We start from the raw sequence: 26,546 nt of genomic DNA, 5'->3' as shown, positions 1-26,546 counted from the left end.
CCCCCCAAAGAAAACCCCAACAACTAATGGTCAGAGCCAATGGCAATTTTAAGAATGAAAATTTGTTTTAAAAACCGAATATTATTTTCATATATGCGAAACTAGATTAAACTACGTGTCGAGTGACTTAACTTTTCTGGTCCCCACTTTTTAATCTGATCAAGAAATATTTTTCAAATTGCATTGACATATTTGTGTATACACATAATATGTAGCTAGGCAACACACATATTTGACTGACCAGGAATTTTCTTTTCAGTACACAAAAAAAGTCTTTGTGGCCATACTTAAAATATGTTTTTTTCTTCTTGTTAATCAAACATAAAAAAAATCCTCAGAACACGGGAAATCGCTTCTGAGACGTTCTAGAAAACACAATTTTTTGGGGGGGGGGGGGGGGGGGCGGGGAGATACCCCAAACCCCCCTTACGGGACCCCCTCCCGTACCTTCCCCCTTCTCGCGCTACACGCTCGGGGTGATGCCTTCGGCAGCACACCGTTGACTATTGGCAGTATTGAGAAAAATTTCTCGGCCCCCCCTTTTAGGAAATCCTGGATCCGCCCCTGGCTCTTGCCACTCCCTCCCCACGTTTTCAGAAAAACGTGGCGACCGTGGCCTCCCCAAAAAACGTACGGACTAAAAACATGCACGGTTGGTTGTGACCGTGCCTTTAGTCACGCATTTGTAAAAAGGATGGTTAGTTTGACTAAAATAAAAAGTCTCAATTCTGTTATTGTCAGCAAACATTGTGACTTTGAGACGTTCAAATGTGGTTTCTCTAGGAATAATTATTTTCGCATTCACTAGTTGTAAGTATCTTGTTCCCGTTTCTGTTCTGTTCCTTTAATTTGTCCCCTTCTTAAACTATCCTGTATCGGCTGACCATACTCCGACATCACTGTGTATCTAGGGCTGCATCTTAGCTAGACCAAAAGGTGCTTGCTCTAAATTGTCCATTATAACAATTTGATGAGTCATGCACGTCCTTGAATATTACTTGGGCTAATACGGTAATAATACACAGAGTCGACTCTCACTAAATGTGGAGTTTGGTGCAAACATGCACAGAGTGATTTGACTTACTGGAACACCACCGGGGTAACAACTTCTTGATGGGATCAACATAAATTTTGTCGTATTCCATGGGGGAAGAAATGCGAAAACCCAAAGGTGTTAAACGTTTCATATTTTGGACTGAATTTAAAATTGAATTTCATACTGCAATACTTATTTCTCTCGGCAATTATATAATGATGGTTCGCTTGCCTCAAGGTACAGACGCTCAGCTGATGTGGTTTTAAAGTTCCAAGTGCAAATCTCAGACCTTGGTGATGTACGGTATCTAATACCTCAGATATGACTTTCTGACGGATCCATAAACAATGGATGCATAGTCAAGTTTAGATCTTACATGTGCCCAATAGAGTCTTAGCAATGTTACCAGTTCTATCAGCACCCAAGCCAGTATGGGACACTACCTTTTGAATGTTGAGTGCTTTGTTGCATTTTGCGGCGAGATATTTGATACGAGGAATGTCTGATCAATTAACTTCAAACCGTTCAAGTGTATACACTAAACATCGATACATTTGACCTTTGTTGACATGGTCAATATAATATATGTACAATGTAGACCTATCCAAAAACTTAAATAATGATATTGATATACATGACGGCATTCCAATAGACAACCAATAGAGTTCGTTATTTGTATGACGTTCCATCTCAGTAAGTGTAAATGTTACAGTATAATATGAATAAATATTTCATCAGCATTTAACGATGACTATAGTAAAGACATTGAATGTCGACAACTTTTTGTTTTCATACTTCCATACACAGACGGCGTTATGGCATAATGGAGTATACATGCTATATTGGGTTATAGATATGCAAGTCACGGAAATCAATTACTACCGTAAACTGTAGCAGACACTACATTTTGTAATATAGTAATGTCCTGAGAGTGTTCAGGATAGTCTAAAGATGGAGTATACAATAATCTTGTAGTTTATTAGATACACTACAGAAGTATACAATAATCTTGTAGTTTATTAGATACACTGCTGAAGTATACAATAATCTTGTAGTTTATTATATACACTGCTTAAGTTTACAATATTCATGTAGTTTACTAGATACACTGCTGAAGTATACAATAATCTTGTAGTTTATTAGATATACTGCTGAAGTATACAATAATCGTGTAGTTTATTAGATATACTGCTGAAGTATACAATAATCTTGTAGTTTATTATATACACTGCTGAAGTATACAACAATCTTGTAGTTTATTAGATATACTGCTGAATGATTTATGGCCTGTATAATGATCGTCGGTATTTTTTGCTATCTGTGATATTACTTATTGAGCAACAATGTCCTTGTTATCAGGGAAAAAAAGCTTCGCATTTTAATTTTGAAATATGCCAGTCACATACAATATAATTACACAAACTGAACTCTAGGCATTCTGTACCTGTGTTTTTACCTGTACACCCTGTCCTACACACATCTCCGGATACTGAACTTGTATAGCTTATCGTATTTTGCTTAATTTTCCATAGTTATTAAGATTTTCAATAATTGTCTTTTATTATAGTGATGCCTATACCTAGATCTGTTCTTGTTCCCGACTTTTCTTAACAAGACACAGTTCGTATTCATGTGGGGACGCTGTGATATACAAATGTTGTCTTTTTCCTTTATTTTCTAGATTGGTCCGCAGATAATATTGTTGACACATACGATATCTAGGTTATTTAAAAGAGAGGTTTAAACTCACGTGAAGGAATTTAAAGGTCATTATCATAACCCTATTTTTACCAATGAAATTCGATGTCATTTTCCTGGATTTGGCAAATGTCAATAACACGGGGCCACATGTGTTGTAAGAAATGCTTATTGGTATCGATGTTTCTGCTTCGCCTTCATGTGGGTTCGAAATATTTCCTTTTGTCTTAATGTTTGCATGCATTTTAGTATAGTTGTTTTATGTTTCTGTGTCATAAATTTGAACATAGCTACATAATTACGGCTAAGAGAACAAAGGAATTGCACTATATGTCTTAAAATTTTACTAGTGACAAAATTGATATTATGGAGAGAAACAAAGCATGTATATCCAAGATGTACAAATGGTTTGAAATGGAACACACACTTTTCGCGTTGTTTCATGACTTTGCCCAATTCCTGAACTGTGATAGCATTTAGTATTATATTTTCTCATTCCTCAAATACTATTTGAGATAACAAACCATTATGAGTTTACGTTACGAAATCCTTTGTTGATCGATAAAGTAGATAAATTGAAGGTATTTAACCTTGGAATATTTGAGAGGAAATGTGAAATTAAAGAATATACAAGTTACGGGTCAGTGTTAGGAGATGTTGAATTAACCATAGATATTACGATAGCAACACATCAGGTTCTTATTCACATCTCCATCCTCGATATCCAGGGGCTACGCTCACTTTCGCTCTCTGCACCCCTGGAATATGTCATAGCAAAATTGAAGGCACCCGGCTAGCTATTTGATTGGTCTCGGGGAAAACATCCTTATCAATCGCTTAGATGTGTATCAAAGGGTCAAACTAGTCTCCTCGTCTCATCCACAAGGTGACGCTCACCGAGCCTTCAAACAGGAATAAATCTAGGGTGTTGCCCAAACTTAAATAATAAAATTTGTTTAGCGACAATTTGTCCCGCTTAGGAATTGGCATGAAGGAGCTATCCTGTTTTCTGTTATCATAAATAGGGTATATATAGGGTATATATAGGATATAGAATAGGTTCTCTACATCAGCGTTCCTTGTCCGCGATGCTCTCAGCTTAATTGCTGCCTTCGGGTGTCTTTAGCCGAAGGGACTATTGGTTTTATATAATAGCTATATTTTCAATTATAGTATATCAGTTCTATCTTCTTGTAATATGATGTATATGTACATGTAACTGTTCTGTTTCACTGTGTCTTGATAAAGGAGCGATTCGCTCTGAAAATTTGACAATCTAAACTTGTCCACACTGTTGGAATTACTTCTTTGCCCCATAGGATATATATAGGGTATATATAAGGTATATGCTGCTTATTATATGGGACACCGGGGCAAGTGCGGAATTAGGATCCAGTGTTATATGGGATTTTACCGTCTATATTACTTCTTTGACAGAATGGTCGTTTATAATTTAAATGGTTGAATTTTATTAAGTCTATTCTCAATAATACTGGTTTTAACAATAAATGGACTAACTAAAAAACATGTACAGTCAATAGAGATACCTTGAAATACATCATCAAGAAGAGATTAATCGGTCAATTTATCCAGAAATGGTATCATGACACAGATAGTTCTTCTCGTGGTAAAACCTATTCAATTTTCAAAAACGTATGGAAATTTGAACCATATTGACTGAAGCTCTTCCCAGAGGAACGGAACATTTTATGTAAATTCTGAATGTCCAATTTAAGACTGCCAATTGATGATCAATGACGCATACTATACCGCTTAAAGTATACAGTAAATGTTTCAATCTGCACGGGTTAATGTTGCCATCACGACCCGGTTTCTATATACAGGATTTCAATGTCCATCTCGACTAAAGACAAATCATAGTGATTTGGATCATTGATGCATGAGTACATTTAGAAGGGTGGTTATATGTGGTGAAGGAACCTGTGTTTTGTCGTGGTGGAATGTTGATGATTGTCTTTTAATTGGCTTTGGTATCTCTTTGGTCCGGAATGTTTCACATTTTAACCTGCTATTTAATTCCAAGCATTGAATTGTGATGACACTGTAAATGAGTTCTATGTAAACAATAACTTAAATAATATTATTGATCTCTTTGACAGCATTACAATAGACAATCGTTTGAAATGCTTACAAACTTCGTAATTTGCATGACGTTTAATTTCAGGTAAATATATTTAATTTCAACATATTAATTGACAAAGAAGAATGTTTCACTGTCAAAAGGATTGGATAACAGGCTTATAGCCTATATAAGTCCTCTCCATTGGTGGTAGATATATGGACATAATGGATTGATATTATAATTACAAAGATTTTGCTTACTGTCAATAATTAATCATTGGAAACAGGTAACATATTTGGCATTATAACCTTTTTTTTAGACAATATGTGCAGGTAAATATATATTTCGCAATCCAATATTTATGAACATATTTAACAACACCGACCGATGACAATAGTAAGGACGGAGAATGTCGCAGGGTTACAGAGTATACATACTTACTTTATACAGACGGATAAGCAGGGAACACTAATTAAGCATTACCGGAAACTTTAGCAGACACTATATTATGTTTTAAAGTAATGTACTGAGAGTCGTCAGATTAACCTCAATATAACGCTACTAGTTCGGACTATATTTATTCTTGGTTTGGTAAACTCAAAAGAATCACTTGTTTTAAAAGGTGGTAATTTTAGCGGCCCTTTCAGTAGTTACGCGTACATATTTATTTAGAAATGATTGACATGTCAAAGTTATCACATCTGTTATAAGGTACGTACTGATCGGAGGTATTGGTAGGGGTATCTACATTAAAACAGACATATAATACCATTTCATCGGGTTTTTTTCACCTATTTGTTATATATATCCTAGCAGCTTGCTATTGTGAATTTTATCATCCAAGGATAGCAAAAAAGTCGCGAGTTCACCTTTTAGGTATGCGTACCTTATCATTTTAATAATCAATATCACTGCCGTACATTATACTACTCGTGCAAGTGTACTTGGTTCAGTTGAGAACAAGTTGAGACGTTCTTCAATGCATCTCAAAAACTGAAGTAAATTGTCCACCTTTAGTGCCAGTGTGTGAGTAAATTTTAAGTTCTATTTTTTTTTCCGATTTTGTTTTGTTTTGTTTTGCAAATACTGCTTCTCTCAGATATTAATTTATATTCCTAAGTAATTGTCCTTGATCATCACGTCGATATTGTTATTCTTTGCTGTTGTCATGCTGTTGTCACATATTTATGAATCGGAAGAACGCCCATAACTACACACTTCGGCCTATACTGCTTATTTTGTTACAGGTAACAAACATAATAACAAACGTCAATATACATAACACCAAAATTTCTCATGCGAAGACGTGTGAAACTCAGCATATGGTCAAACCAAGACCCCATTCTACTGTTAACTACTAAGTCCCAATACAAAAAATCAAATTGATCGCTTAACGGAGTTTGTTTAACACCTCAGTCATAGTGTAGTCCGAATTACTAAACATTTAAAAAAAGATCTCTCTTCAAACGTGTGATAGTCATGGCATCTGTTTGGACCATCTCATGCAGCCTCATCATCATTATTTGTTTGGTAGCTCGTGCAGTATCAAGTGAGTGTTTACACCTGAGCGACTATGACACAGGTGGGAGACTGACACCTATCTCTGTGTTCGCCACTGTTCACCAGCAGACTTTCCATCAGTGTCGCAGACAATGCGCTTTTCGGACATCTTGTTTGGCCTTTACTTATACATCATCAACTGGTATCTGTGAGCTCGGAGCACATGGCTACAGCACGGAGAGTGTCAATGATGACGGTGTCCTGTCTAGTCCAACCACTTGGACACCTGGAAATGTAAGCCATCTATGGCAAGTTTGTTTTAAAAAAAACATGGAACTAGCTACAATAATCATGTCTTATATTATTTTGCGCTCCTCTGTAATGCAAAAATTCCATGTTCAGACCAATGTTTAGTTTATCCAGGCTTAGCACGAGTGGTGCGATTTGTCCTATAACTTCACCCAGAAGTGATTGAATACTTTTCTATAAAGCATTCTTTTCAATGTAAACAATATCAATCTCAACACCGCGTCACTCTGTGTGTCGGAATTGGTGTTGATGTTTTATTGTGTTGGCGTTTATGCTGTGTAAAGTATTACTGTTTCATGACGGGAACATATTCTAGTTTTGACATTTTAGAATAAAGACAGGTATTCTTTTCCACAGTAGAAAGTTCATTGCACCTCTGATGTTTGGAACAAAATGTTTTTCGTAAATGTGAATTTAGCTCTAGATATCCTTGTGTATTTACCTATTTCATATTTATGAATCGTGTTCATAGCCATTTAGTTTATGTTTAGAAACAGACAGTATGGATGTCTTTGTATTTCACAAGCATTATCTAGAAATAGATTTTACGCATATCTGCGTGTGTTATACGTATCAGTCTAGCAATAGAATCTATGGATCAACATTACCAGTCTAGCTAATCAGTCTATCTATAAATTCTACGGTGTCTAATTTGATATGTCATAATGATTTTATTCGTATCAGTCTAGCTCTCCTTATCCTTGTGTTTCCGAGTATATCATAGTATGGCAAGTAAATACACGTCTAAGTACCTCAACATGTATGTACGTATTTCATATGAATGAATCAGACTCGAGATATCCATGTGCACCTACATATTCTTCATGATTTGTATAAAATTAGCCATTGCCAGCCATGTATGGATACATTACAGTAAAACAAGTATTAGATATACTGTATATACGTTTCGATAGTTTCCGTTTTTTTTTATTTCGCCTTGATGAAGATTTCGTCGCGAGAAACAAAATACGTATTAAATATTTGGTCTAATATGTAAATGATCGTAACTCTGCCGTTAGATGAATAAGAATTAAAAAAAAAGTTAAAATAAAAAACTTGCTGTGAAATATTTCTCGATGTCATTATATGTCCTGTATTGTGTTTAGGATTTCAAATTTAATATTTATTACACCATAATAATACAGTTATTTATCTCATGGAAATGATAACGATGTACACACATACATCCACGTTTGTGTGGTATATTTACTACACATGCAAGAATCAATCAAATGAAATACAAATCATACTGAGTATTTTAAAACCATTTCAATAACGCTTGTTGGTACATTGTAAATGTAAATATACGGATTTAAAGGTTACTGTTAATTGCCATACCGGTCTACCAACAAATTGTAGCGCACACATGAAACACAAATGTTAATGAACACTTACTATTATTTGTTTAGAAGCGCAACGGAAGAAGAATATCGTTGTTCTGTTAGAATATTCTACCTTATCAAATAATGTAAGCACGATATTCAAAAAATAATACATTTATTAACTTTCAGTATTTTAATTGTTTACTGTCAAGTCATTTGTATACAGTTCCAACACATAACATGGTTTTCATCACTAGCGTTATATAAGTAAGTTTCATATAATATTATTTGAAAAATCGGCTGGTCTCCTCTGTAAAAATAATCACGAGAATTGAGAATTGATAATAATTGAGCGGTCGGTGTTCTCATAAAGGATATCGTAAAATTAGACAAGTCGTTGTTTTCTTAAATGATATCATACATGTTGACAAATCGGTGTTCTCATAAGACTATCCTACATTTTGACCAGTTTCTCATAAAGGATATAATACATTTTGACCAATTTCTCATAAAGGATATCAGACATTTTGACCAGTTTCTCATAAAGGATATCCTAAGTTTGACCAGTTCCTCATAAAGAATGTTATAAATGATGTAAAATCAGTGTTCTCATAAGGATATCTCAAATGTTGACCAGTGGGTGTTCTCATAAGATATCAGACATTTTGGCCGGTTTCTCCTAAAGGATATCAGACATTTTGACCGGTTTCTTATAAAGATATCCGACATTTTGACCGGTTTCTAATAAAGGATATCATACATTTTGACCAGTTTCTCATAAAGGATATAATACATTTTGACCAATTTCTCATAAAGGATATCAGACCTTTTGACCGGTTTCTCATAAAGATATCCGACATTTTGACCGGTTTCTAATAAAGGATATCATACATTTTGACCAATTTCTCATAAAGGATGTCATACATTTTAACCTGTTTCTCATAAAGAATATCCTACATTTTGACCAGTTTCTCATAAAGAATATCCTACATTTTGACCGGTTTCTCATAAAGGATATCCTACATTTTGACCAATTTCTCATAAAGGATGTCATACATTTTGACCAATTTCTCATAAAGAATATCCTAAATTTTGAGCAATTTCTCATAAAGGATATCATACATTTTGACCAATTTCTCATAAAGGATGTCATACATTTTGACCGGTTTCTCATAAAGGATAGCAGACATTTTGACCGGTTTCTCATAAAGGATTTCAGACATTTTGACCGGTTTCTCATAAAGGACATCAGACATTTTGACCGGTTTCTCATAAAGGATGTCAGACATTTTGACCGGTTTCTCATAAAGGATTTCAGACATTTTGACCGGTTTCTCATAAAGGACATCAGACATTTTGACCGGTTTCTCATAAAGGACATCAGACATTTTGACCGGTTTCTCATAAAGGATTTCAGACATTTTGACCGGTTTCTCATAAAGGATTTCAGACATTTTGACCGGTTTCTCATAAGGGATATCAGACATTTTGACCGGTTTCTCATAAAGAATATCAGACATTTTGACCGGTTTCTCATAAAGAATATCAGACATTTTGACCGGTTTCTCATAAAGGATTTCAGACATTTTGACCGGTTTCTCATAAGGGATATCAGACATTTTGACCGGTTTCTCATAAGGGATATCAGACATTTTGACCGGTTTCTCATAAAGGACATCAGACATTTTGACCGGTTTCTCATAAAGGATTTCAGACATTTTGACCGGTTTCTCATAAAGGACATCAGACATTTTGACCGGTTTCTCATAAAGGACATCAGACATTTTGACCGGTTTCTCATAAAGGATATCATACATTTTGACCAGTTTCTCATAAAGAATATCCTACATTTTGACCAATTTCTAATAAAGGATATCCTACATTTTGACCAATTTCTCATAAAGGATGTCATAAATTTTGACCAGTTTCTAATAAAGGATATCCTACATTTTGACCGGTTTCTAATAAAGGATATCATACATTTTGACCAGTTTCTCATAAAGGATATCAGACATTTTGACCAGTTTCTCATAAAGGATATCCTAAGTTTGACCAGTTTCTCATAAAGGATATCCTAAGTTTGACCAGTTTCTCATAAAGAATGTTATAAATGATGTAAAATCAGAGTTCTCATAAGGATATCTCAAATGTTGACCAGTGGGTGTTCTCATAAGATATCAGACATTTTGACCTGTTTCCCATAAAGGATATCAGACATTTTGGCCGGTTTCCCATTAAGGATATCAGACATTTTGACCGGTTTCTCATAAAGGATTTCAGACATTTTGACCGGTTTCTCATAAAGGATTTCAGACATTTTGACCGGTTTCTCATAAGGGATATCAGACATTTTGACCGGTTTCTCATAAGGGATATCAGACATTTTGACCGGTTTCTCATAAGGGATATCAGACATTTTGACCGGTTTCTCATAAAGGACATCAGACATTTTGACCGGTTTCTCATAAAGGACATCAGACATTTTGACCGGTTTCTCATAAAGGACATCAGACATTTTGACCGGTTTCTCATAAAGGACATCAGACATTTTGACCGGTTTCTCATAAAGGATATCACACATTTTGACCGGTTTCTCATAAAGGATATCATACATTTTGACCAGTTTCTCATAAAGGATATAATACATTTTGACCAATTTCTCATAAAGGATATCAGACTTTTTGACCGGTTTCTCATAAAGATATCCGACATTTTGACCAATTTCTCATAAAGAATATCCTAAATTTTGAGCAATTTCTCATAAAGGATATCATACATTTTGACCAGTTTCTCATAAAGGATATAATACATTTTGACCAATTTCTCATAAAGGATATCAGACCTTTTGACCGGTTTCTCATAAAGATATCCGACATTTTGACCAATTTCTCATAAAGGATGTCATAAATTTTGACCAGTTTCTAATAAAGCATATCCTACATTTTGACCATTTTCTCATAAAGGATATCAGACATTTTGACCGGTTTCTCCTAAAGGATATCAGACATTTTGACCGGTTTCTCCTAAAGGATATCAGACATTTTGACCGGTTTCTAATAAAGGATATCCTACATTTTGACCAATTTCTCATAAAGGATATCAGACATTTTGACCGGTTTCTCATTCAAACTTAACGGTAAATTGTGTATGGTGTGTTCCGTAATTTACAGGTTGGCGGTCAGTGTTCCGGTTACGTGTGTCCGGAGTGGATGATGTGTGTTGGACTAACAAGTGGATCCAATATCTGTATACAGCCAGGTAGGAACTATACACTTCTCTAGAACACACGGGTGCGGAATCCGTCTTTCTTTGCCCCATGTATGTTCTTAATTCTTATTGACGCTAAGGTTTGTGCATCCGGGAGCCACGGCTTAAAAATGTACGGCAGTTAAGATGTCACCAACATGGGTCAGGCACTGAAACTTTTGTGTTAATACATTTGCGTACCAGTGATATACATGTAAATAAGATATAATGCATATAAAGTAAAGTTGAGGTTATAATGAGACATTACATCATTAAAAGAATATGTGGTTGATTTTTGTTTAATTTCAGAATCTGATATTGTGCCAACAACAGCCACTACACCTACAACTTCTACGTCTACATTCCCAGCTACCACCACGACATCTCCAACTATCACCACTGTACCTCCAACTACCACCACAGCACCTCCAACTACCACCACAGCACCACCAACTACCACCACTGCACCTCCAACTACCACCACTGCACCTCTAACTACCACCACTGCACCTCCAACTACCACCACAGCACCTCCAACTCCCACCACTGCACCTCCAACTACCACCACAGCACCCCCAACTACCACCACTGCACCCCCAACTACCACCACGGCACCCCCAACTACCACCACTGCACCTCCAACTACCTCCACTGTACATCAAACTACCACCACAGCACCTCCAACTACCACCACTGCACCTCCAACTACCACCACTGCACCTCCAACTACCACCACTTCACCTCCAACTACCACCACTGAACATCAAACTACCACCACAGCACCTCCAACTACCACCACTGCACCTCCAACTACCACCACGGCACCCCCAACTACCACCACAGCACCTCCAACTACCACCACAGCACCTCCAACTACCACCACTGTACATCAAGCTACCACCACTGCACCTCCAACTACCACCGCAGCACCACCAACTACCACCACTGCACCTCCAACTACCACCACTGCACCTCCAACTACCACCACAGCACCTCCAACTACCACCACTGAACATCAAACTACCACCACAGCACCTCCAACTACCACCACTGCACCTCCAACTACCACCACGGCACCCCCAACTACCACCACAGCACCTCCAACTACCACCACAGCACCTCCAACTACCACCACTGTACATCAAGCTACCACCACTGCACCTCCAACTACCACCGCAGCACCACCAACTACCACCACTGCACCTCCAACTACCACCACTGCACCTCCAACTACCACCACAGCACCTCCAACTACCACCACTGTACATCAAACTACAACCACAACAGCCACTCCAATTATTACCACCACATCTCTAACTTCCACCACTGCACCTCCAACTATCACTTCAACAATCCCTATAACAACCACTTCACCTTCAACTTCCACCGCAACAGCTCCAACCACAACCACTTCTCCAACTACCACCACGACATCTCCAAATACCCCCACTGCACCTCCAACTACCACCAAAATATTTCCAAACATGACTCAAATAGCTGTAAATTCTACCACTACAACTGCTCCTTTTACAACTCCAACTACCACGGCTGTACCTACCACTACGCCAGTCTTCATCATATCGTCTTACCAAGTCCTGGACGTATTTGGTGACTACGCAAGCGCAGACAGTGCGTGTGCAGCTCTAGGAGGAATCATACCAGACTTCAAGAATCAATCAGAGATCAATGGAATTTTACCACTCTTACAAAATACAACAGGTCAGCAAACTATATACATGATGTTTCCACGTATGTGAAGACTAAATATTTCCGATAAGAAAGAGTGAAAAATAACATGTTTTAAGGTTAATACCGATAGATGGAACGTATCTGGCTTCGGTGAGATAAAGCTAGCTTTGTCGTGCTCATAGAAAAAAAAGTATATAGCTTGCTCAGCTAAAGAGTTAATTGGTAAGTATGGTCGAATTGTAGATTGCACCAGCACGTTGAAACTAGAAACTAGATACGAGTAAAATGCATAATAGAACACGTCAAGCGTTAAAGGAAATTTATTAACGGTATCCTCCTGTTTGACAGCTAGACATCCATACCACTTTGTTGTTAGAATTGTTGATACCTGTAACGACGGAGTCGTCTAACGTGTAAGCCAAACCTGTGGACATGGTACCTTGATAGCTATGCCAAACTTCGGTTTGTGATAGAACCTTTTTTAATTGTTCTGAATATTTGAATATTCGGATATTAAACACCTATTTCCTAACTTGATGTTTTTTTATTAAAACATTTACTGTATCGGCGAAGTTTTATTTTCGCAGTCAGAACAGAAACTGGTAATACGCGCATTATGAAATAGGCGGTAATACGAACTGACCTAAAACATATATGATATTTGATATATTTTATATCAGACTTGTTTTTCTCCTGTATAGACCATACAACTTCCATTATGATTATCTTTATGTCGGAAATCGGGTTAGTTGGAACAAGTCCGCACATATCGAACGAATTGCAACATGTTAACACCAAAGATGAGACATCAGCGATGTTACTATCAGGAAAGGGAAAGTTGACGATTGGGAAATCAATACTCTGTTGATTCAGTTTAGTAGTAACCCGTCTTTTCGCTGTTATTTTAACTTAAGGTTTGGGTTAGCGGCTGATTTAGGCCAGTCGGTAGTGTGTTCTAGTTCAGGAAAAGGTATCTATTACATGTATCAACAAAGTCTGTAGGTTCTAATTAAACATGTACTGAAAACGTCGTCGATGTATCTGAAAAGGAAAAGGAAGGACTTTGAGAGAAAACATCATACAAACATGCTCAACAAAGGAAACCAGAATATCAGTCATGGTTATGATATTATATCGCAGTACCTTTTATTCTACAAAACAATAATAATAATAACAAAGTTGTTTGTATATATAAATATACATAAATCATGTTTTGCCGTCTTTATAGTTCGTTGTAACGGTTGTCCTATGGATGGTATGATCCACGAGAACTCGTCAGTCATCATAACCTCGCCGAACTATCCGCAAGAATACGGATGGTAAGTTAACATCTGGAAAATACGTCAATACTCAATCATGGATTACTTTGTAATAATTAATTTTCATCACAATATTTGCTTAACAGCATGAAGTGGGAGTCGGGATAATCAATGGTATCAATAGTCGTAGAAGTATGCACACTTTATGTAAAGATTTCTTTTGAATTACCGGTATAGTAAACAGCGGATTAATTGAGTAATATACATCAATTGTATTGTTTAAAACTCTCGTGTAATACACTTGTATTCGTTATAGTTTCGTTGATTGCACGTGTCCACTAAAGGCTGAGAACATTGGCCTTAAACTACGGCTCGACCTGTTTGTCAACAATTTGGAAAGCAATTGTGATTACTTAGTCATTTACGACGGTAGGTAAATTCATGTTTATTATGCTACCTTTACAATCTGCTCTTTATGCACTTCATACTACCTGGACATCCATGGAAAAACCGGAAGTAATGGTATAGCTGTTGTGGAACGTTTCTTTAATGTTGTCAATGGTATCAATACAAGATAGATAGTATAACATATACCACGTGTTTCGTGACATCCACAACAATACAACAGATTTTTGAAGTTACCGTTTCTGTACCGTGGACAAATATCTCAGAAGTGTGTAAAGGTTAGGTTTAATTGGTTCCTCTAAAACATGACATGTTCCTCCTAAATTTCAACTCAATAGCAAGCCATTTGTTATGATAAAATTAAAAAGTAAGATCATTCAGATAGTGGTTATTATGAACACGAACTTAAGTTATCAAAATGATAAATAGCAAATTGAGCTTATATTGTAATAGGCATTAAGGCTAACGCCTTTGGAAAAAATAGCAATATTCTCACGAAATTTAATTATAGATACAATGATTATGTCGGGTATTCGACGTGGAACCGTTAAATAATCTCTAAATATACCAATACAACACATGCTTAATGCCTATAAAGACAGCGTTTGTTTCTGTATCTTTAGGTCCTAACACGACAAGTCCAGGATTCGGTAAATACGACGGCGTGAACGTGAACCACATATTGGTAAGTAGTACGGATGAGGTATTACTTAGGTTCACCACCGACCTCAGTGTCACCAGAGCGGGCTTCAGTCTGACCGTGTCCACAGTAAGCGCCTCAGTCAACAGTTCTGGACATACAACGCTATCATCTGTCAGAGGTCAGTTAACCATTGTTTATCATCATAACTGTCATATATCCATCCTATCTGGTTAACAATCGAGTTACGCTTTGAAAACGTTTACATTTGTCTAATTACCTATAACGACCAAAATTCGAAAATTGATCACGTGGAAAGCAATCCTCGCACTCATCGTTATCTTTAACAAGCAATGGAATTGTTATTGCGGGGTCAAAGAGTATACTATTTCATTGACATAACATCATTGCACCAGTCAAGCCGTCTACAATGTTTGATTTTGTCTCAGACCAAAACTAACACAGTTTTCTAGTTGAAGCTTACAGTGTACATGTATGTCAAAAGTCAGCTATGTCATTCTTCAAGTATACAGTGGTGAGTCGATTAGAGATTACATGTTATCACCCCATGTGATCCGAAGTATGCTTCCTCATGTAAAGCAAGTATCGGTTATGCTAACACCACTATGTAAATACCTGTCAGCTATTTTCTGACCTTCAGTCTTTGATCTGGATGGGTGATGGAATTTTGGATATCATAATTCAGTGAGAGTCTATCATATATCGAGCGAAATATTCCTACTACCTATGATAGCTTCATTTATCAGACTTTTGTTATGGTAAATCTCATTTTTTTCTGTCTTTGTTAAAAAGTTGTTCGAAATACGAAATACATAACATAACATTTGGTACAAAATTAAAGGGGATGGTGACAGCAGAGTCACAATTTGTTTTAAAGTCAATACATTTGATATTGAAATGTTCTCTACAAATCTCCTACATTTCGTAAGATTTAAAAAAAAATGAATGCAAATTCGTATTGTTTAAATTATAAACATGCTGTCTAATGGTGTATATTTCATCTGCAATCAGTAATTGTGCATAGTTAAACATAGTATTATACACTATACATTATACTACAATGTTCCCTACATGACTTTCAAGACATAATGAAGTTATCGAAATTTGTGTGCAGTTCTTTGCTGGGATACTTTATCGAACTTAGTCCTCTGTAATACTTACACCTCCCATTCATAATTCGGCGAAAACTATTATCTGATTTGATTTGATTGGACGTTGTGCGCCCCCATCATCCAATCAGAGTAACACATGTAGTTTTAAATAATGAAACTGACGTCGGGTCTGACAACAAAGACAATGAAAACGTTGGTTTGATATATTTCAGTATACCGCAGGAGGGGATTAAGACAATATTCTTTAGATACATAGGACAGTAAAGGATGTCCAACGTGTTCTAAATTTTCAAGACATTATTTATAGAATAATTACAGAGTATCAAAACACGCAAACAGTCATCAAATAGAAACATCGACATACATAGAAAGTTCAGATTATTTTCAACTGTAAATATGGTCATCGCTGTAGTGTGGCCTTTTGTTTGGGCAAACTTTTTGGCATCAAAGAAAGACATAGACTATTCGATTTTTGAAGTGTCGGGTAACATATTGTATAGAGTAACTTTCGTTTCTTCAAGACGATACACAGGTATTGGGTTCACTTGCCGGAACACATAGGTTTTCCCCGGGTACTCATGTTTCCTCTAACATTAAGGCCTCCTATGCGCCTCCTTTCGGACCAACAAGAGTGAATGAAATAAGTCGGAAAAATCTATTTCAGACCTTTTGTAAAACAAACAAATATTATATGATTTACTTTCATTATGTTAATTTACGAAGGCAGTAATAAGTCCTTTGAATAAGGAAAAATCAGTACAATAAAACAAGAAAAGTGGGTGGTCGGGTGGTGCAGTGGAAAGCACCAATGCGGCCAGGGTTCGATTCCCCGATCGGACGTGAAAAGTTTGGGGTCTCTTGCCCGATCACCTGGGTTTTCTCCGGGTATTCCGGTTTCCTCCCACACTAAGACCCCCAACGAGCTAACATCCAGGCCAACAATAGTGATTAATATAAGTTGAAATAACTTGTTTCATAATTGTTGTTAAATACATAAAGTTTATAGTTTAAGAATGATAGCACATTTGCGATCCAATCCCAATATCTGGCGGGCCCACACTATATTCGCATTACTACTGGGTGCAACAGAATCAGGAAAATAACAGAGCTAGGTGACACTTAATTTGTGTTAGAGCTAATACCGTTTCATCTTCTACTAAAAGATACTTTTCTTGTGAAGTATGTTATGATGAACAAGGTAATTCAATGACTATTCCATAGCCTACGCCACATCAGCCCTCGACAAATATCAACCCAGGTGCCGAGAGGCTTGTTTGGCTGATATGGAGGTCTCTGGTTGATATGGAGGTCTCGGGTTGATATGGAGGTCTCGGGTTGATACGGAGGTCTCGGGTTGATATGGAGGTCTCGGGTTGATACGGAGGTCTCGGGTTGATATGGAGGTCTCGGGTTGATATGGAGGTTGATATGGAGGTCTCGGGTTGATACGGAGGTCTCGGGTTGATATGGAGGTCTTGGGTTTATATGGAGGTCTCGGGTTGATATGGAGGTTGATATGGAGGTCTCGGGTTGATATGGAGGTCTCGGGTTGATACGGGGTAAAATATAGAAATGGTTGTATGATAACCTCTATACTGTACTAATAATAGGAACACGACTATTGAGATTGTTCTTGAAAAATATAAAAAATAGCTAATTCAGATAAGAATATTACAAAACAAAGTGCAAAACAGTGTATAAAACAGTAGTCGTACAAAGAAAATAACACAAAGCCGCGGAGGAGAGATTTCTGAAGTTTTTTCTTGTCAGCCATATCACTTTGTTTATGTATATATTCCTTTACACAACTTTTTATGTATATATTCATTTGCACAACTCTATATATGTATATATTCCTCTACACAACTCTATATATGTATATATTCCTTTACACAACTCTATATATGTATATATTCCTTTACACAGCTCTATATATGTAAATATTCCTTTACACAGCTGTATATATGTATATATTGTTTACACATGTTTATTTACGTATATACTCATTTACACAACTCTACTTATGTATATTTACATTTGCCCCCGCGCCATCCCATTACAACAGTGTTAGAGGGCAAGTGTAATTATATAGGCTATAAGTACAACTGCTCGACTATAATTACAACTGCCTGTTTCAGGTGTAGGAATATGTAAACAAACAAAATGGCCGCCTGAAATGTATTTTGAGGCAGGGCAAATGGTTTTTGTATGGATATGTCTTAAAAAAGAAAAACATGTAAATATAAAAAAATACCTGGTTGTCTGGATGTAATTATTTTTGATATAATTACAAGTGGCCTCTGGCAAATCCCATAAACCCCGCTAGGGTTTTTTGGTAGATATGCCAGAGGCCACTTGTAATTATATCAACAATAATTACATCCAGACAACCAGTTATTGTTTAAATATACTCATTTACACAACTCTACTTATGTATATATTTCTCTACACAGCTCTATATATATGTATATATTCCTCTACACAGCTCTATATGTATGTATATATTCCTCTACACAGCTCTATATGTATGTATATATTCCTCTACACAGCTATATATATGTATATATTCCTTTACACAGCTCTCTATATATGTATATATTCATTTACACAGCTCTATCCAAACATTTCTGGATTGGAGGATCAATGAGTAGCGTCACGCGATCGTGGATTTTTTCTGACGGTTCCACAGTGCCAAATAACATGGTCCCTTACCTTGACTACGGATGGGACTACTATAATGATTACGATTACTACTATGAGAGCCTGCCATTGGTCGACTTTCGGCGGGCCATCAAATCAACAGGGACATTTGAGGCTCTTTTCCAGGATTGGCAGTGTTACACTATCTGTGGACATCCGTAGAAACACGAATGATAAATCAATCCTGATTAATATGATGCGTTGACTATAGAACTTCAGAACAAAATAACACATTAGTAAAAGCATTTCCTGGAGGTCTGATAACTGCATTACATGTCACTGTGATAATTATATGATATCGTGAAAATAACATTTCCTGTCAGTGTGATAATTATATTATATCGTAAAAAGTACATTTCCTGTCAGTGTGATGATTATATGATATCGTGAAAATAACATTTCTTGTCAGTGTGATAATTATATAATATCGTGAAAATAGCATTACATGTCAGTGTGATAATTATATGATATCGTAAAAATAACATTTCCTGTCAGTGTGATAATTATATAATATCGTGAAAAAAACATTACATGTCAGTGTGATAATTATATGATATAGTAAAAATAACATTTCCTGTCAGTGTGATGATTATATGATATCGTGAAAATAACATTTCCTGTCAGTGTGATAATTATATGATATCGTGAAAATAACATTTCCTGTCAGTGTGATAATTACATGATATCGTGAAAATAACATTTCCTGTCAGTGTGATAATTATATAATATCGTGAAAATAACATTACATGTCAGTGTAAAAAATTATATGATATCGTAAAAATAACATTTTCTGTCAGTGTGATAATTATATGATATCGTGAAAATAACATTTCCTGTCAGTGTGATTATTATATAATATCGTGAAAATAACATTCACTGTCACTGTGATAATTATATGATATCGTGAAAATTACATTTCATGTCAGTGTGATAATTTTATGATATCGTGAAAATAACATTTCCTGTCAGTGTGATAGTTCTATTACATGTCAGTGTTGTTATTCCATTACATGTCAGTGTGATCATTCCATTACATGTTAGTGTGGTAATTCTATTACATGTTAGTGTGGTCATACCATTTCATGTCAGTGTGGTCATACCATTACATGTCAGTGTGGTCATACCATTATATGTCAAAGTGATTATTTTATTACATGGCAGTGTGGTAATTCCATTACATGTCAGTGTGGTAATTCTAGTACATGTCAGTGTGGTAATTCTATTACATGTTAGTGTGGTCATACCATAACATGTCAGTTTGGTCATACCATTACATGTCAGTGTGGTCATACCATTATATGTCAAAGTGATCATTTTATTACATGGCAGTGTGGTAATTCCATTACAAGTCAGTGTGATCATTCCATTACATGTCAGTGTGGTAATTCTATTACATGTTAGTGTGGTAATTCTATTACATGTTAGTGTGGTCATACCATTACATGTCAGTGTGGTCATACCATTACATGTCAGTGTGGTCATACCATTATATGTCAAAGTGATCATTTTATTACATGGCAGTGTGGTAATTCCATTACATGTCAGTGTGATCATTCCATTACATGTCAGTGTGGTAATTCTATTACATGTTAGTGTGGTCATACCATTACATGTCAGTGTGGTCATACCATTACATGTCAGTGTGGTCATACCATTATATGTCAAAGTGATCATTTTATTACATGGCAGTGTGGTAATTCCATTACATGTCAGTGTGGTAATTCCATTACATGTCAGTTTAGTAATTCCATTACATGTCAGTGTGGTCATTCCATTACATGTCAGTGTGGTAATTCTATTACATGTTAGTGTGGTCATACCATTACATGTCAGTGTGGTCATACCATTACATGTCAGTGTGGTCATACCATTATATGTCAAAGTGATCATTTTATTACATGGCAGTGTGGTAATTCCATTACATGTCAGTGTGGTAATTCTAGTACATGTCAGTGTGGTAATTCTATTACATGTTAGTGTGGTCATACCATAACATGTCAGTTTGGTCATACCATTACATGTCAGTGTGGTCATACCATTATATGTCAAAGTGATCATTTTATTACATGGCAGTGTGGTAATTCCATTACATGTCAGTGTGGTAATTCTAGTACATGTCAGTGTGGTAATTCTATTACATGTTAGTGTGGTCATACCATAACATGTCAGTTTGGTCATACCATTACATGTCAGTGTGGTCATACCATTATATGTCAAAGTGATCATTTTATTACATGGCAGTGTGGTAATTCCATTACAAGTCAGTGTGATCATTCCATTACATGTCAGTGTGGTAATTCTATTACATGTTAGTGTGGTAATTCTATTACATGTTAGTGTGGTCATACCATTACATGTCAGTGTGGTCATACCATTACATGTCAGTGTGGTCATACCATTATATGTCAAAGTGATCATTTTATTACATGGCAGTGTGGTAATTCCATTACATGTCAGTGTGGTAATTCCATTACATGTCAGTTTAGTAATTCCATTACATGTCAGTGTGGTCATTCCATTACATGTCAGTGTGGTAATTCTATTACATGTCAGTGTGGTAATTCTATTACATGTTAGTGTGGTCATACCATAACATGTCAGTTTGGTCATACCATTACATGTCAGTGTGGTCATACCATTATATGTCAAAGTGATCATTTTATTACATGGCAGTGTGGTAATTCCATTACATGTCAGTGTGGTAATTCTAGTACATGTCAGTGTGGTAATTCTATTACATGTTAGTGTGGTCATACCATTACATGTCAGTTTGGTCATACCATTACATGTCAGTGTGGTCATACCATTATATGTCAAAGTGATCATTTTATTACATGGCAGTGTGGTAATTCCATTACATGTCAGTGTGGTAATTCTAGTACATGTCAGTGTGGTAATTCTATTACATGTTAGTGTGGTCATACCATAACATGTCAGTTTGGTCATACCATTACATGTCAGTGTGGTCATACCATTATATGTCAAAGTGATCATTTTATTACATGGCAGTGTGGTAATTCCATTACATGTCAGTGTGATCATTCCATTACATGTCAGTGTGGTAATTCTATTACATGTTAGTGTGGTCATACCATTACATGTCAGTGTGGTCATACCATTACATGTCAGTGTGGTCATACCATTATATGTCAAAGTGATCATTTTATTACATGGCAGTGTGGTAATTCCATTACATGTCAGTGTGGTAATTCCATTACATGTCAGTTTAGTAATTCCATTACATGTCAGTGTGGTCATTCCATTACATGTCAGTGTGGTAATTCTATTACATGTCAGTGTGGTAATTCTATTACATGTTAGTGTGGTCATACCATTACATGTCAGTGTGGTCATACCATTACATGTCAGTGTGGTCATACCATTATATGTCAAAGTGATCATTTTATTACATGGCAGTGTGGTAATTCCATTACATGTCAGTGTGGTAATTCCATTACATGTCAGTTTAGTAATTCCATTACATGTCAGTGTGGTCATTCCATTACATGTCAGTGTGGTAATTCTATTACATGTTAGTGTGGTCATACCATTACATGTCAGTGTGGTCATACCATTACATGTCAGTGTGGTCATACCATTATATGTCAAAGTGATCATTTTATTACATGGCAGTGTGGTAATTCCATTACATGTCAGTGTGGTAATTCCATTACATGTCAGTGTGGTAATTCCATTACATGTCAGTGTGGTAATTCCATTACATGTCAGTGTGGTAATTCCATTACATGTCAGTGTGGTAATTCCATTACATGTCAGTGTGGTAATTCCATTACATGTCAGTGTGGTAATTCCATTACATGTCAGTGTGGTAATTCCATTACATGTCAGTGTGGTAATTCCATTACATGTCAGTGTGGTAATTCCATTACATGTCAGTGTGGTAATTCCATTACATGTCAGTGTGGTAATTCCATTACATGTCAGTGTGGTAATTCCATTACATGTCAGTGTGGTAATTCCATTACATGTCAGTGTGGTAATTCCATTACATGTCAGTGTGGTAATTCCATTACATGTCAGTGTGGTAATTCCATTACATGTCAGTGTGGTAATTCCATTACATGTCAGTGTGGTAATTCCATTACATGTCAGTGTGGTAATTCCATTACATGTCAGTGTGGTAATTCCATTACATGTCAGTTTAGTAATTCCATAACATGTCAGTGTGGTCATTCCATTACATGTCAGTGTGGTAATTCTAGTACATGTCAGTGTGGTAATTCTATTACATGTTAGTGTGGTCATACCATAACATGTCAGTTTGGTCATACCATTACATGTCAGTGTGGTCATACCATTATATGTCAAAGTGATCATTTTATTACATGGCAGTGTGGTAATTCCATTACATGTCAGTGTGGTAATTCTAGTACATGTCAGTGTGGTAATTCTATTACATGTTAGTGTGGTCATACCATAACATGTCAGTTTGGTCATACCATTACATGTCAGTGTGGTCATACCATTATATGTCAAAGTGATCATTTTATTACATGGCAGTGTGGTAATTCCATTACAAGTCAGTGTGATCATTCCATTACATGTCAGTGTGGTAATTCTATTACATGTTAGTGTGGTAATTCTATTACATGTTAGTGTGGTCATACCATTACATGTCAGTGTGGTCATACCATTACATGTCAGTGTGGTCATACCATTATATGTCAAAGTGATCATTTTATTACATGGCAGTGTGGTAATTCCATTACATGTCAGTGTGGTAATTCCATTACATGTCAGTTTAGTAATTCCATTACATGTCAGTGTTGTTATTCCATTACATGTCAGTTTAGTAATTTCATTACATGTCAGTGTGGTAATTCCATTACATATTAGTTTAGTAATTCCATTACATGTCAGTGTGGTAATTCCATTACATATCATTTTAGTAATTCCATTACATGTCAGTGTTGTTATTCCATTACATGTCAGTTTAGTAATTCCATTACATGTAAGTGTTGTTATTCCATTACATGTCAGTTTAGTAATTCCATTAGATGTCAGTGTGATCATTCCATTACATGTCAGTGTTATCATTCCAATACAGTCAGTGTGGTAATTCTATTACATGCCAGTGTGGTAATTTCAATACATGTCAGTGTTGTAATTCCAATACATGTCAGTGTGGTAATTTCAATTCATGTCAGTGTGGTAATTTCAATACATGTCAGTGTGGTAATTCCAATACATGTCAATGTGGTAATTCCATTACATGTCAGGGTGGTAATTCCATTACATGTCAGTTTAGTAATTCAATTACATGTCAGTGTGATCATTCCATTACATGTCAGTGTTATCATTCCAATACAGTCAGTGTGGTAATTCTATTACATGTCAGAGTGGTAATTTCAATACATGTCAGTGTTGTAATTATAATACATGTCAGTGTGATCATTCCAATACATGTCAGTGTGGTAATTCCATTACATGTCAGTATAGTAATTCCATTACATGTCAGTGTGATCATTCCATTACATGTCAGTGTGATCATTCCAATACAGTCAGTGTGGTAATTCTATTACATGTCAGTGTGGTAATTTCAATACATGTCAGTGTTGTAATTCCAATACATGTCAGTGTGGTAATTTCAATACATGTCAGTGTGGTAATTTCAATACATGTCAGTGTGGTAATTATAATACATGTCAGTGTGATCATTCCAATACATGTCAGTGTGGTAATTCCATTACATGTCAGTGTGATAATTCCATTACATGTCAGTGTGGTAATTCCATTACATGTCAGTGTGATCATTTCAATACATGTCAGTGTGGTAATTCCATTACATGTCAGTGTGATCATTCCAATACATGTCAGTGTGGTAATTTCAATACATGTCAGTGTGGTAATTCCATTACATGTTAGTGTGATAATTCCATTACATGTCAGTGTGATCATTCCAAAACATGTCAGTGTGGTAATTCCATTACATATCAGTGTTGTTATTCCATTACATGGCAGTGTGATCATTCCATTACATGTCAGTGTGATAATTCCATTACATATCAGTGTGATCATTCCAATACATGTCAGTGTGGTAATTCAATTTCCATGTCAGTGTGGTAATTCCAATACATGTCAGTGTGATCATTCCAATACATGTCAGTGTTGTTATTCCATTACATGGCAGTGTGATCATTCCATTACATGTCAGTGTGATAATTCCATTACATGGCAGTGTAATCATTCCATTACATGTTAGTGTGGTATTCCATTACATGGCAGTGTGATCATTCCATTACATGTTAGTGTGGTATTCCAATACATGGCAGTGTGATCATTCCAATACATGTCAGTGTGATAATTCCATTACATGGCAGTGTGATCATTCCATTACATGGCAGTGTGATCATTCCATTACATGTTAGTGTGGTATTCCATTACATGGCACTGTAATCATTCCATTACATGTTAGTGTGGTTATTCCATAACATGGCAGTGTGATCATTCCATTACATGGCAGTGTGGTAATTCTATTACATGGCAGTGTGGTTATTCCATTACATGTCGATCTGGTAAATAATATTATATGACAATGTAATGATTACATTACATTACAGTGTTTTAACTTTATTTCTTGACTCATCACATGACAGGGTGATAATTGCAGTGTAAGCATTTCCTATTATCACAGTGATTATTACCCGGCATTTGCGTGTAATCATTAAACTAAATATCGTGTAGTGATTACACATTGTTGACAGTATGACTACCACACTACATTACTCTGTAAGTATTACACTATAAGACTTACTATTATTTAAAACATGATGATTTAAATTCACTATGAGTTTATTCTTTCGTTTCAAGTGTGGTCTACATCATCGGAATTTAATTTATATTCAACGGGTTCATACATTGATAATTAATTGACATGTTAATACTTTGGTTAGTGTTAACTTAATTACAATGCTCATTCATTAAAGGATTGAATCTTGGTTTGTCGATTTAATGGGGTGATAAATTGAGTTGGTCTTGAAACAAATTTAATGAACTGCAAAGCAGTTCATGTTGAATTTGTTTCAAGACCAACTCAATTCATCAACCCATGAAATCGACCAAAGCAAGATTCAATCCTTATATTTCAATCAACGCATTTTTTTCAATAATCGGAACATGTGAAATCCATTCTGATCGTTTGTCCCAGGTTCTGGAGCTTGTGCAAGTCTACGTATTGACGTAATGTAAAAAATATAGACCGTCATTGAAGGACCATCATACAACATGATGGTGTACGTTAATAGTTCAATACAGCCAACTTATGTAGAAACAGAACACAAAACCATATTTTAAATGTCATATTTCATTTTTGTTGATGAATTCAAAAGATATCAAATTTTCTGATGCGTCATCGCGGAAGAATAATGTCTAGACGCGGTGCACAAGCTCAGCTGCGCGTCTACGGCAGCCATCTTTTACTAGCGCGAAGTGGAGAACCGCTTAATTTCGAGGTTCTGCATGTTCTAGAATGTGAAGCTGCAGTAATTGAGTGTCGAATAAGACAG

The 26,546-nt window shown here is 36.0% G+C and overlaps 3 protein-coding genes across 3 annotated transcripts; 1 reads left to right on the top strand and 2 right to left on the bottom strand.

Annotated features, from left to right (window-relative positions):
* Positions 1-9,033: 9,033 nt before the first annotated feature.
* Positions 9,034-9,765, bottom strand: LOC110446343 (early nodulin-75-like). The gene has a single exon (XM_021491456.1). The coding sequence runs from the start codon at positions 9,763-9,765 to the stop codon at positions 9,034-9,036; it is 732 nt and encodes a 243-aa protein (XP_021347131.1).
* Positions 9,766-10,115: 350 nt separating this feature from the next.
* Positions 10,116-10,562, bottom strand: LOC110446342 (early nodulin-75-like). The gene has a single exon (XM_021491455.1). The coding sequence runs from the start codon at positions 10,560-10,562 to the stop codon at positions 10,116-10,118; it is 447 nt and encodes a 148-aa protein (XP_021347130.1).
* A 598-nt stretch (positions 10,563-11,160) lies between these two features.
* On the top strand, positions 11,161-19,182 carry LOC110446341 (mucin-2-like). Its single transcript, XM_021491454.1, has 6 exons — positions 11,161-11,206; positions 11,504-12,913; positions 14,112-14,202; positions 14,459-14,571; positions 15,171-15,368; positions 18,932-19,182. The coding sequence occupies exons 1-6, from the start codon at positions 11,161-11,163 to the stop codon at positions 19,180-19,182; spliced, it is 2,109 nt and encodes a 702-aa protein (XP_021347129.1).
* The last annotated feature ends 7,364 nt before the right edge of the window (positions 19,183-26,546 follow it).

The sequence above is a fragment of the Mizuhopecten yessoensis genome, unplaced genomic scaffold (assembly GCF_002113885.1).
Source record: "Mizuhopecten yessoensis strain PY_sf001 unplaced genomic scaffold, ASM211388v2 scaffold2671, whole genome shotgun sequence".
NCBI lineage: Eukaryota > Metazoa > Mollusca > Bivalvia > Pectinida > Pectinidae > Mizuhopecten > Mizuhopecten yessoensis.
The sequence above is the reverse complement of the archived record's forward strand: the minus strand, read 5'-3'. Positions and strand labels throughout refer to the sequence as shown.